This window comes from Hipposideros armiger, unplaced genomic scaffold (assembly GCF_001890085.2).
Source record: "Hipposideros armiger isolate ML-2016 unplaced genomic scaffold, ASM189008v1 scaffold_1819, whole genome shotgun sequence".
Taxonomy (NCBI): domain Eukaryota; kingdom Metazoa; phylum Chordata; class Mammalia; order Chiroptera; family Hipposideridae; genus Hipposideros; species Hipposideros armiger.
Window position 1 is genome coordinate 40,898 of NW_017733169.1, and position 10,796 is coordinate 51,693.

A 10,796-nucleotide genomic window follows, 5' to 3' on the forward strand; every position below is an offset into this window, starting at 1 on the left:
GGGCTGAGGCTCTAAGGTCACTCAGCTGCCCGTGTGGCCAGGGCACAGCCGTGTGAGGTGCACTGGCCCCACGTGTCCTGCTCAGGCCTGGGCTCGAAGGGCGGGGTGCACTGGGTGGGAGGCGCAGTGCCGGCCAGGCGGACACCCGTGTACGCTCACCCTCCGGGGGTCTGTGGGCCCTGTGGCCCTGGGCAGGCCCTTCCCCACTGGGCTCCGCCCTGCTGTGCCGGGAGCGGGCTGGCTGGAAGGGCCCCTGACCCTGCGCCCTGAGCCCCAGGCCTTCGCTGCAGGCGTGGGGGCTGCTATGCAGCCCCTCGTGGCGTCTGAACCCTGGAGATGGAAGTTTGGTGCCCGGCCCCAGTCTCGCCTCGGCCCCCAGACCCACCCAGGCCAGGCCTGTTTCCTGTAACAGGTGGCGCCAGGTGTAGGCCTTGGGCGTCAACTCCCAGGAGCCAGGGCGGGAAAGCTGCCCACCAGACGAAGGGACCTGGGAACAGCTTCCTGCGCCCTGGCTGCTGGCCTCCACAGGCTGTTCTCCCAGGCCTCAGTTTCCCGTTATGTGACGAGGGGAGGGACCCTTCTTGCTGTCACGGAGGACGTGTGCTGAGGCGTGCCCTCTGCCCTGAATCTACCCCTGGCCACTCAGCCCCGGCCCGCTGTCCACAGGACCCTGAGCCCCAGGACACCCCCAGGTGGCCAGCACTGTGCAGCCTGCCAGCCCCCTATCCCGTCAGCATCCTGTTCAGGCACGAGTCCCAGCAGCGGCTGGTCTGCTCTGGGTGCCCCCCGCACACTCGGGGGTGTCTGGGGCCTCCAAGGAGGAGGGGATGAGCTTTTCCTAAAGCTCATCGCCCTGGGGATCCTCGGGGCAAGGTTGGGGGTCGCGGGTCGAATGAGGGGGGAGTGACAGGACTTCTGGGGCCAAGTCCACCCCTCTGCAGGGGTTTGGTCTCAGAGGGCTTGTATGTGCACACACACGCATGCACACTCGTACACATGTACACACACACGCACACACCCAGCTCGGTGCTGGTATGACGGGAAAGGCTGGTCACTTTGCAGGGAGAAGATGGAGACCTCCCCTCGAAGGGGAGGCCCTCTAGTGCCTGACGTGGTCAGCCGGCGGGTAAACATGCCCTGAAGCCCTGGGTCCCTCTGTCCCCAGAATGGATGGCTGCTGTCCCACCAGAAAAGGAGCCCCTGAGGCAGGCCGCCCGGGGTGGGAGCCCTCCGGGCCCAGGGCTGCCCCTGCCCCACTCCCGGGTTTCATGGACAAGCTTAAAAATCACACAGAGTCGGGAGTTGCAAAATGCTCCAAGCGTATTTATGGAACTGCTGGCCCTTTCCTGAGGCCAGGGTGGAGGTAGCGGGGGCTCTGCCTCCCGGCAGCCGGCCGGGCAGCCCGTTGCACATCCAGGTGACAGTCATTGGTAAGACCCCACCCGATGCTTAAGTCTGGGAGGAGCGCCCACCTGTCCGCCTGCCCAGGCTGGACCCTGGGGAGAGGTGGGTGACTGTGCATCCTGGACTCGGGCCACCAGGACCAGGGCTCAGGGTCCTGGCCTGGGAGGCTGGGCTGCAGGGAACGGAGGGTGTTCTGTCCAGGAGGGAGGCTGGCGCTCAGGCGAGCGGCGGGGCGCGGGCCCTCCTGCTCCATTGCCCTTGCTCGGGCTCCTGGCCCTGCACCCGGCCAGGGTCGCTGTGGGGGTTGCACCGCAGGCCCACACAGCCGCACTTCTCTGCCTGCGTGTAGCTGAAGGCGCGGCGGGAGCCATCCGCACAGCTCAGAGTCACGTTGCGGGGCGAGGCCTGCAGCTCCTGGCAGCAGCTGCACCTGTGCTGAACCATGTTGGCTTCCAGCGAGTACCTGTGGGCAAGGCCGCTCAGCACCAGGGCCCACGCCGCCCGAGCCCACCGCAGACCCCAGCAAAGACCCACAGCCGGACGGCATTGTCACAACCACAAGCTCACGCGCCGATGGGGTGGTGTAAATACCCCCGTGGCGGGTCACGGGGCTGGGGAGGGGCACACACGGGCCCTCACCAGCTCCAAGTCGCCAAGGGGGCCACTGAGTCCAGAGCCCCAGTAGACAGAGGAGCATATTTCCAAACAGGACAAGGCCCTGGGTCTCTGCCCACTGGAGGACCCCTGCTGGCCCCAGCTCCCCTTCAGGCCGCTTAGCCTCCCTGTCCCACCCTCCGCTGCCCACACCAGGCCAAGCACACCCTGCAGAGCGTCTGGGCTGGCCGCAGGGCTCACGTACATAGAGGCGGTGTCCCCGCAGTTGCCCTGGCAGTAGGCGAGGCGCACGGGCCCCGCGGAGCTGCAGCCTTGCAGTCGGATGACCTGGTGCTGGTAGTGGACAGCGCACGTGGACTCTGGGAGGGACACAGGAGGCAGTGCCGAGGGTCAGTACTGGCCAGGTGCTCCCGGAGCTTCCCCCCCCCCACGGACGCGGCCACTCACGGGGCTGGGGCGGGGGCTGGGGACAGGAGAGACAGCAACCGTCCTCGCTCAGCCGAGCCTGGTCCTGTGCCAAAAAAGGGGGGATGTCACTAGTGCTGGAGCAGCCACTGGAAGTGGGGTACCAAGGATGCCGGGTCAAGCTCAGACAGGAGTGGATAGCGCCCCACGCAAGAGGATGGCACCCCTGCTAGCACTTCGTGGGGCTGACCGCAGCTCCCCTACCCCATCCACACTGGGCGCCACCGGGAGGGTGGGCCTGGAACTCACCGCAGGACAGCTGAGTGGGGGGCACGCCTGCTTCGTGGTCACCACCACAAGCCCGTCCTGGTGCTTCTCACACTCGTGTGTCACACAGGGGTTTCCAGGGTCTGACCAGGACTCACCGGGCTGCAAGGAGGCCCAGGCCAGCAGAGTGAGTGCCTCTCCCCAAGGCACCTCCCTCCAGGAGAAGACGGCCCTGCCTCTGTGTGTCTGTCCCCAGCCTGCGGCTTCCACAGGGTCCCCATGGCCTCTGCCAGAAGCGGGCCTTGCCATGACAGCTCCCCACGGGCGCTGATGCACCAGGATCCTGTCCCCTCAGCCCCCCGCTGTCACTCTGCCCACAGGACACCCTCACAGGCAAGGATGGGCCTGAGCCTGGGCCTCCCTGGGGTGCCTGGGAGGTGGCTTCGTCCCCAGCCTGTCGGGAGCTTGTGGTCCACCCCACCCAAGACCTGCCCCAAGACCCTGAGCTCCCCCTCACAGGCCCTGCTGCTGCTACTCACATAGAAAAGGTGGGCAGAGCTGTCACTGGTGTTCATGACGCAGGCCACCTGCATGCACAGCCCACAGCACTGCCCGCTCTGTGCCTGGTACTCGAAGCCCTGTGGGGAAGGGATGGGCGTGCGGCCTGAGCCCTGGACGGCCGGAGCTGCCTGGGGGCTCTGAGCAGTGGGGGCAGCGGGCACTCACCACGGGGCAGTGGGTGTTGCAGGTCTGGGTCTCACAGTGGATCATGAACCTGTCTGCCTGGGGGATGCCCGGCACCTCGCATCTGCACGTCTCGCACAGGCTCGAGGAGACCACGGCCCCAGGCTGGGCAGAGGAGGGTGGCAGCGTCAGCGGGCTCAGGCCAGGCCTGGTGCCCCTGCCTTCCCCACACTCCCTCCATGCCTGGCCGACCTGTCCCCCCAGGGTGACACTTGGTGGCAGAGCCCCAAGGCTGTGCCTCCATGGAGGTCCCATGTTCTCAAGGACCCAGCTGGGAGCACCCTCATCGTGTTCAGGACAGAGTGGGGGGTGCCTGCACCAGGCCCACCCTCAAGCCTCAGCCACACTGGCAGCTGCAGTGTCCACGTGAGCCCGCGAGGCCCTGGCACAGCCAGGAGACGCAGCCTCGGGGACAAGCTGACAGCGGTGGGGCACGCTTAGCCTCCTGCACCTCAGGGTGCTGACCTCCATGGTCCTTACCTGGTACAAGGTGCCATTCACACTGCAGACGGTCCAGCCTGTTCAGGAGACAAGCAGGTCTGCACACCCACCCCTCCCTCCAGCTCTTCCCACCCTGCCCCCCTCCACACCAGCCTCCTGGGCACACAGGTGCCCGCCCCCACCACTAGAGTGTCCTGGCCCCAGGACCAGAGCCCTAGCTTTCCCCCTAATGAAGCTGGTGAGGTCGGGACGCAGGCTGGCCACCGCAGGGCCGCTGGGCGGGGACACTCACTGCACTTCTGGCTGGGGCAGCAGGACCCCTCCTGGTAGGTCAGGACCTGACGGGAGCCCTGGGGACAGTCCGCAGGTGGCGGGCAGTAGCTGGCGTTGCAGGCTGCGGAGGGCAGGAAGGGGGCACTCAGGGGCCTGTGTCGTCCCCAGGAGTGCTGTCCGCCCAGTGGGTGGGCGGCAGGTGCTCCAGGGGCGAGGCTTCCAGTCTGCCTCGGCACCTGAGCGCCCCTGCCTCCCGGCACGCCTGCTGGAGTCACCAGATGAGACAGCAGCAGGGGAAGGCACTGGCCCGGTTCTTGGCTATGGCCCCCAGGTGTCAGCACCACGTGACCCTCCCAGGCAAAGCCGGCCAGCCCTGAGCCAGCGCAGTGCATGTGCGACCCTCAGTAGACATGGGGGCAATCGCTGCCGACCCCCAACCCCGGGCCCCAGCTCAGGGCTCACCGCAGCGGTACTGGGGACAGCACTGGCCTGCCTGTGGGGCCACAGGCACAGGCACGTATCCGGGCTCGGGGCAGGCTGGCGGTAGGGAGCAGGGCTGACGCCTGCAGCGCAGGGTCCAAGGGCTGCCCTCGCAGGTACACTCCTGGCAGTCGATGTTGACGGTGTGGCCCGGCTGCAAGGGAGGCACGCATGAGCCCGGCCCTGGAGGCAGCCTCAGCCGGCAGGGGGCGCCGGGAAGCCCGAGGGAAAGGGCTTCCAAAGCGCGGGTGGCACCTGAGGCAGGTGGGGGACAGCTGTGGGGGTGACAGGCCTCTGCCTTCACGGTGTCTTAGCAGAGAAGGAGGACATCCCAGCGGAGGACAGGCACGGCCGGCCTCGGGGCCAGCACCCCCACACGGCCCAGGGCACCTGTTCTGCTGGGGAAGCCCTGCCCCTCCCCGCTGCCTCCCCCTCCGTCCCGGAGCCACACTCACCTCCACAGGCTCCCCTTGGGGCCCCAGGCACCCTGGAGGGAGGGAGACCAAGGTCACTGTTGGGCAGCCACACCCCCGGCCTTCAGGGCTGGACCCACAGACCCCGCACTGAAAGCCCTGGGGTCCAGCCAAGAAGGTGTTTGGGTGGAAGGGGCACCCCACCAGCCCCAAGCCCAGCCAGCCGTGAGGACGTACTGGGGCAGCCTGTGGGCACGCAGACGTCCACGTTCTTGCTGAAAAGTGTCATTCCCTCCGGACAGAAGCAGCCTTCTGTGACGAGGCCAGCATCCTGAAGAACCCTGCGGGGGAGCAGAGGGTTGGCCGGGCCCCTGTGCCCTCTGTGGGGATCAGGGAGGACATCTTGGGGACTCTGGGGGTCGTGGAGGGAGGGCAGGCACTTACACGAGGCTGGCGCTGTCGCTGTCGGTGCTGTAGCAAGAGGTGGGGTTGGAGGGGCCACAGGGCCGGTACACCTTGTCGGCTGGGCAGGTGAAGGCTGGGGGGAGAGAAGAGAGAAGCCACACCTGAGGCCGAGGGCGCCAGCCAGGAGCCACTCCGAGGCTGTGCTCCAGGCCCCAAGCATCTGCTGAGGAACCTGCCGCCTGGAAGACGGCCCTCAGGCCCCACCCCTGCGTGCCCCGCACAGCCCAGCCCGCTGGAGCCCACCGCCACCACCCTGCGCCCCGGCCCAGGCACCAGGTGTGTTCCACCTTGGGGCCAGCCCCCTCCAGGAAGCCCACCCACAGCAGGCACTCACGGCACGTGTGGTTGGTCCGGCCCCTCCAGTCGATGCACACGCCATGGGACGCACAGAGGGAGGCGTACAGCTCTAGGCTGGAGCACACCACGTCCGATCTGGTGGTCATGTGGCACTGATCGAAGACACAGCCCTGGTAGTACGGCATCGGGGGGATCACGGCGTGGCACATCTTGAAGACCCTGCGGCACGGGGACACACGGGTCGTGGGGCAGCCCTGCACCTGGCTGCCAGGCTCGGGCCTTCCCTGGAGCAGCGCCGGGGAAGGTCACCGCGCCCACCCCAGCGCCCCGGGCTCTGGGCCGCTTGGCTGCAGTGGCTGTTCCTCATGCAAACTCGCCACTGGGCTCCCCAGTCCTCTGCCCTACAAACCCAGGGACAACTTATGCCTGGCTGGCCCCACGTGCGCCCAAGGCTCAGGTGCCTGCCAGTCATACTGAGTCCTGTGCCTGGCAGTCCAGCAGCATCGGCTCTGCAGGACAGCCACTGTGACCAGCGCCAGGCCCGGTCTGCCCCATGGGCGGCTCTCCTGTCCATGGGCTTCCTCTCTTGGGGCCCCCAGCAGGCCCACTTTTTCCCGGCCTCCCCTCCCCTCCCCGACTGCTCCCAGAATCTCACTCGCTCAGAATCAGCTGGCAGATTGGTGCAGGTGGGCACGGGGCAGGCGGGGTTGTGGGCCCGGCTGCTGTGGGTGTCGCGGGAGGCCCGTGGCAGGATGGCTGGCTGGGGCTGGTCACCTTCCAGTAGCTGGACATGTCAGAGCAGGAGGTCACCACCGCTCCCCCAGGGAGGCGACACTCATCCTTCTGGTCATTGGTACAGGTGCCTGGGGCAGAGTGACAAGAGTCAGACAGCTGGGGACCACAGAGCCATGCCCGCCCTGCCGTGGGCCAGTGTCCCCACGCGGTCCTTGATGGGTCGGCTGAGGGACCTGGCCAGGCCCCCCGATCTCTCTGTGCTTTGCTTTCTTCCCCCCAGGAGGACGGACGGCCGTGGGTCTCAGGGGTGGGGCGCTGGCTCCTTCTTGGTGCAGCCAGAAAGCGGAAGGCCCTGGAGGCCCCGTGCCGCCCAGCGGGCTTGCCCAAGGTCAACCTGCTCACACTGGTCTCTCGGGGACTCGTGGCCGGGCGGCGGCCGGGGCTGGGGCTCACCGCACTGCCCTTCCGTGTTGTTGGCAAACTTGCTGAAGGGCACTTGCACGGAGAAGATGAGGCCGCTGAACATGACCTGGACGCCAATCTCAGGGATGGTCACGTACATCTTGATGCCGATTTGGGAGATGACGATGCCATGTTTCTGGAAGCCGGATCTCACCACTTTGCTGTTGAAGATGATCTAGACACGAGACACACCGAGAGGAACAGGACAAGCCGTCAGCCCCGCCCGCCCCCCCCATCCCCCGCCATGCATGTGAGCAGCTGCCCTGGCTGGTGTGTCCGTACCTCATTGGTCATCACTCCTCGGACTGCCTTGCGGGTCAGCACGATACGGTCCTGCCGGTACTCGACGATGATGGACTGCGGGCAGGACAGCCCATCCTCGGCGTCGCAGAAGTAGTTGTCGATGAGCACGCGGAAGTGGCCGTACACGGGCACCACCTGCTGCACGAGCACGTAGGTGCAGTTGTCCAGGAACGTGTAATAGGTGCCGTCAAAGGTGATGTAGTGGGGGTCGCCCCAGCCGCTGCACACGCCTGCGGTGCGAGCACGGCCTCAGCGGGGAGCCCAGTGGCCCCTGGGCTCCAACCCGCCCAGTCACCGGGACCCACACAGAACCATCCAGGATGGGGCCTCAGAGGGGGGCCAGAGCCCCCACCTCCTCCAGCTCCTCCTGGGTCTCGGGCAGCACTGCCCTGCGCACCCCTGCTGGAGCCTGGGCACCACCCATCCACTGCTACCCTGTTGGAAAGTCCTTCCTGGCATCTAACCCAATCCCTCTGCCTTGGCACAGCCCCACCCGCCCACGCTAGCACCCCAGCTCACACTGGCATTGGTAGTGCAGGCAGCAGCCGTCCTCGTCCACCACCTTCACGGCAGGGTAGCCGTTGGCGCAGGTCGGCTCCTGCACCGGCGGGCACAGACGCGGCTGCAGGGTGATGATGTTGTTGCCCTCACAGGTGGCCTGAGAGCAGTTGGGCATAGCCCAGGTCTCTCCTTTCTGTGAAAGCAAAGACAGCTACAGGCTCCGCCCCCACCCAGCCTGCCCTCAGGCCACCCTTGGGTGCTCAGGGCTCGTAATGCTGCGGTCAGTGGTCAGTGGTCCATCTCCCGAGAGAGAAGCCAGCAGGAAAACGGGAGTGGGGGCCGTGCCTTTGGGACCAGCATTTATGCCAGGCCCCCCCTACCCCCAAGCACCGAGTGCCAGCTGGCTAGGAAGGTCTCTCGGGGTGTGAAGGTCACCCTCCTCTCTCTGCCAATTTCCGCCCCGTTCCCTACATGTGGGTTCCCCAGGCTCTGCTCCTGTGCCTCCACCCTGACCCCCCCCCACACCCCCTGGCTGTCCAGCCATGCCCACAGCACCAAACACCCGCTCTGGCCCCCCGTCGCCCACAATCAGCAGAATCTCAAGTTCGGGCCCCACACTCCCAGCAACCTGGCAGGCACCCCCTTCAGGCCACTTCCCAATGTTCAGCCTGTGTAGGCCCAGGAGTCGCCCATATGAAGCCACGGTCTGATTGGAAGGATGAAGGTACATCCACGAGCCACTGAGCCCTCAAGAAAGTGGGAAGCGGGAGGTTACCGTTCTTGGCGGGACGGCGTTCGGACATCCGTGCGTGGTGACAAGCACAGGGGTCGAAGGGGTGGAGCCAGGCGGGGAGGTGGCTGTGGTGGGAGGCGGTACGCTGGTGGGGCAGGCCTGGTCCGTCTGCCTGACCACGTGGCAGTCCAGGCTGCACACGGCATAATAGCAGTGGCCAGAGAGGTCTGTCTGTTGGTATATGATAGATCCTGCAAGACAGAGGGACAGGGGCCATGAGCGGAGCTGTGCTAGGACGGACGACAGTGAGGAGCTGCCCTGGGCGGGCCTGGGGTCCATTCTGGGGCTGAAGTGGTAGGTGGCCTTCCTACCAGAGGCCAGTGAAATAAATCCCCGAAGATGGCTACAGCGCTCCTGTGACCATAGCTAGCCCTGTCACAGAGACGGGTGACCCTGCCCTTCACACCATGGCAGTTTGTGGACAAGATACCAGTGACAGGGCAGCACACGCCCCACCAGGCAGGCTTCACGTACCTGCAGGGTAGAGCTTGTCAGACACGCTGCAGTAGCACACAGAGGGGGACGGCACTGCCGAGCTGGGCGACGGCACGGTAGAAACCGTGGAGGCAGATTCTGTTGTGAGCGAGTGCTTGGTAGGTGAGGTCACATAGGGGGTCACGGAGGTCAGAGGGCAGCCTGCTCGGGGCTCACAGCACAGCACGCGGACCTCATAGTTGAAGCACATCTGGAACTTGCCCTCCTGGTCCCGGTTGTGGCACACCAGGCCCACGTCGGGGTTGCACTGCACCACCTGGCCCAGCCTTTCGATGCTGACCTCGGGGTGGTTCTCGGCTCGGCACTCCAGGTGAGTGATGTACTCGGGCCGGCGGCAGATTCTCTCTCCACTTCTGACGATGTTGCTGTACGTTTCCAGGTCTCCTCCGTGGGGCCCTGGGGACGGGAAGTCCACGTCGAACCACCTGGTCCACGTGCACTGTGGCTGGCAGGTGGTGGTCCCAGGTGTGGGCTGGGTCGTCTCAGTTGCAGGAACAGGGGATGGGGTGGTGGTGGTTGTTGAGGTGGTGCTGGTTGCGGGAACTGAGGTTGCACTGGTTTTCGGCACAGGGGTTGTCTTGGATGTGCCCACGTGGAAGGTGGTCTCAGTAGGACTGGTGATGCTCACACTTGGGGTGCTGGGTACTGTGACAGGTTGCAAGGTAGGGCAGCCTGCTCGGGGCTCACAGCACAGCACGCGGACCTCGTAGTTGAAGCACATCTGGAACTTGCCCTCCTGGTCCCGGTTGTGGCACACCAGGCCCACGTCGGGGTTGCACTGCACCACCTGGCCCAGCCTTTCGATGCTGACATCGGGGTGGTTCTCGGCTCGGCACTCCAGGTGAGTGATGTACTCGGGCCGGCGGCAGATTCTCTCTCCACTTCTGACGATGTTGCTGTACGTTTCCAGGTCTCCTCCGTGGGGCCCTGGGGACGGGAAGTCCACGTCGAACCACCTGGTCCACGTGCACTGTGGCTGGCAGGTGGTGGTCCCAGGTGTGGTGACAACGTGTGTGCTCGGTATGATTGTGGTTGCTGGTAGCACATGTGTTGAGCTGGCGCTGCTGTGTTGTGCGGAGGTCCAGGGGATTTCAGTGGTTCTGGTGGCCCTGGTTTGGGTTCTAGCTTCATTTGTGGTTGAGTGCGTGGCCCCAGATGTGGCAGGCGATGTGGTTCTGACTCTGCACACGTCCACCCATTCACAACACTGGATCCGGACTTGGTAGTTGTAGCAGATGGGGGGCAGCTGGTTCCTGTTCAGGCATATCAGTCCCACCGTGTCGCTGCAGATCACGTCCTGTCCCAGCTCCGCCAGTGGCGTGTTTGGGAAGCGCTGTGCCCTGCACTCCACCTTGTTGGGACTCTTACAGAATTTATACCCTTTGGATCTCAAATTCTGAAAAGTGTCAAAATCTCCACTGTTTATGTCAGGCTGAGGATAGCTGCCGTCGATCCAGTCAGTCCAGCTGCACGACTCTCTTAAACAGGAGATCTCGCTGGGCTCAGGTGAGGTTAGCTCACCTGGGACATGTGAGGTCTCCAGGGTGGTGATAGACACAGAGGTTATGGTTGAAGCTGTTGTTGAGACTGGCGTTAGGCTGGGGGTCAATAGAGTTGTTTTCACAGTTGTAGAGGTTTCTGGGGCAGGCGTAGTGGTGCCTGGGGTGGGTGTAGTGGTGCCTGGGACGGGCGTAGTGGTGGTG

General features: G+C 65.3%; 1 protein-coding gene across 1 annotated transcript in view; it reads right to left on the reverse strand.

The window, feature by feature from the left end:
• Positions 1–1,620: 1,620 nt before the first annotated feature.
• MUC5AC (mucin 5AC, oligomeric mucus/gel-forming) overlaps positions 1,621–10,796 on the reverse strand; it is a 24,854-nt gene continuing 15,678 nt past the window's right edge. The window contains exons 31-50 of the mRNA XM_019634686.1: positions 10,283–10,794; positions 9,073–9,775; positions 8,581–8,789; positions 7,824–7,998; positions 7,284–7,534; positions 6,993–7,176; positions 6,460–6,667; positions 5,842–6,023; positions 5,487–5,580; positions 5,280–5,383; positions 5,085–5,116; positions 4,612–4,783; positions 4,163–4,270; positions 3,916–3,953; positions 3,418–3,540; positions 3,231–3,329; positions 2,734–2,853; positions 2,467–2,530; positions 2,264–2,378; positions 1,621–1,867 (exon numbers count right to left, since the gene is read on the reverse strand). Coding sequence (XP_019490231.1) covers positions 1,621–1,867; positions 2,264–2,378; positions 2,467–2,530; positions 2,734–2,853; positions 3,231–3,329; positions 3,418–3,540; positions 3,916–3,953; positions 4,163–4,270; positions 4,612–4,783; positions 5,085–5,116; positions 5,280–5,383; positions 5,487–5,580; positions 5,842–6,023; positions 6,460–6,667; positions 6,993–7,176; positions 7,284–7,534; positions 7,824–7,998; positions 8,581–8,789; positions 9,073–9,775; positions 10,283–10,794 — 3,740 coding nt within the window. The remainder of the gene's footprint in view (positions 1,868–2,263; positions 2,379–2,466; positions 2,531–2,733; positions 2,854–3,230; positions 3,330–3,417; positions 3,541–3,915; positions 3,954–4,162; positions 4,271–4,611; positions 4,784–5,084; positions 5,117–5,279; positions 5,384–5,486; positions 5,581–5,841; positions 6,024–6,459; positions 6,668–6,992; positions 7,177–7,283; positions 7,535–7,823; positions 7,999–8,580; positions 8,790–9,072; positions 9,776–10,282; positions 10,795–10,796) is intronic.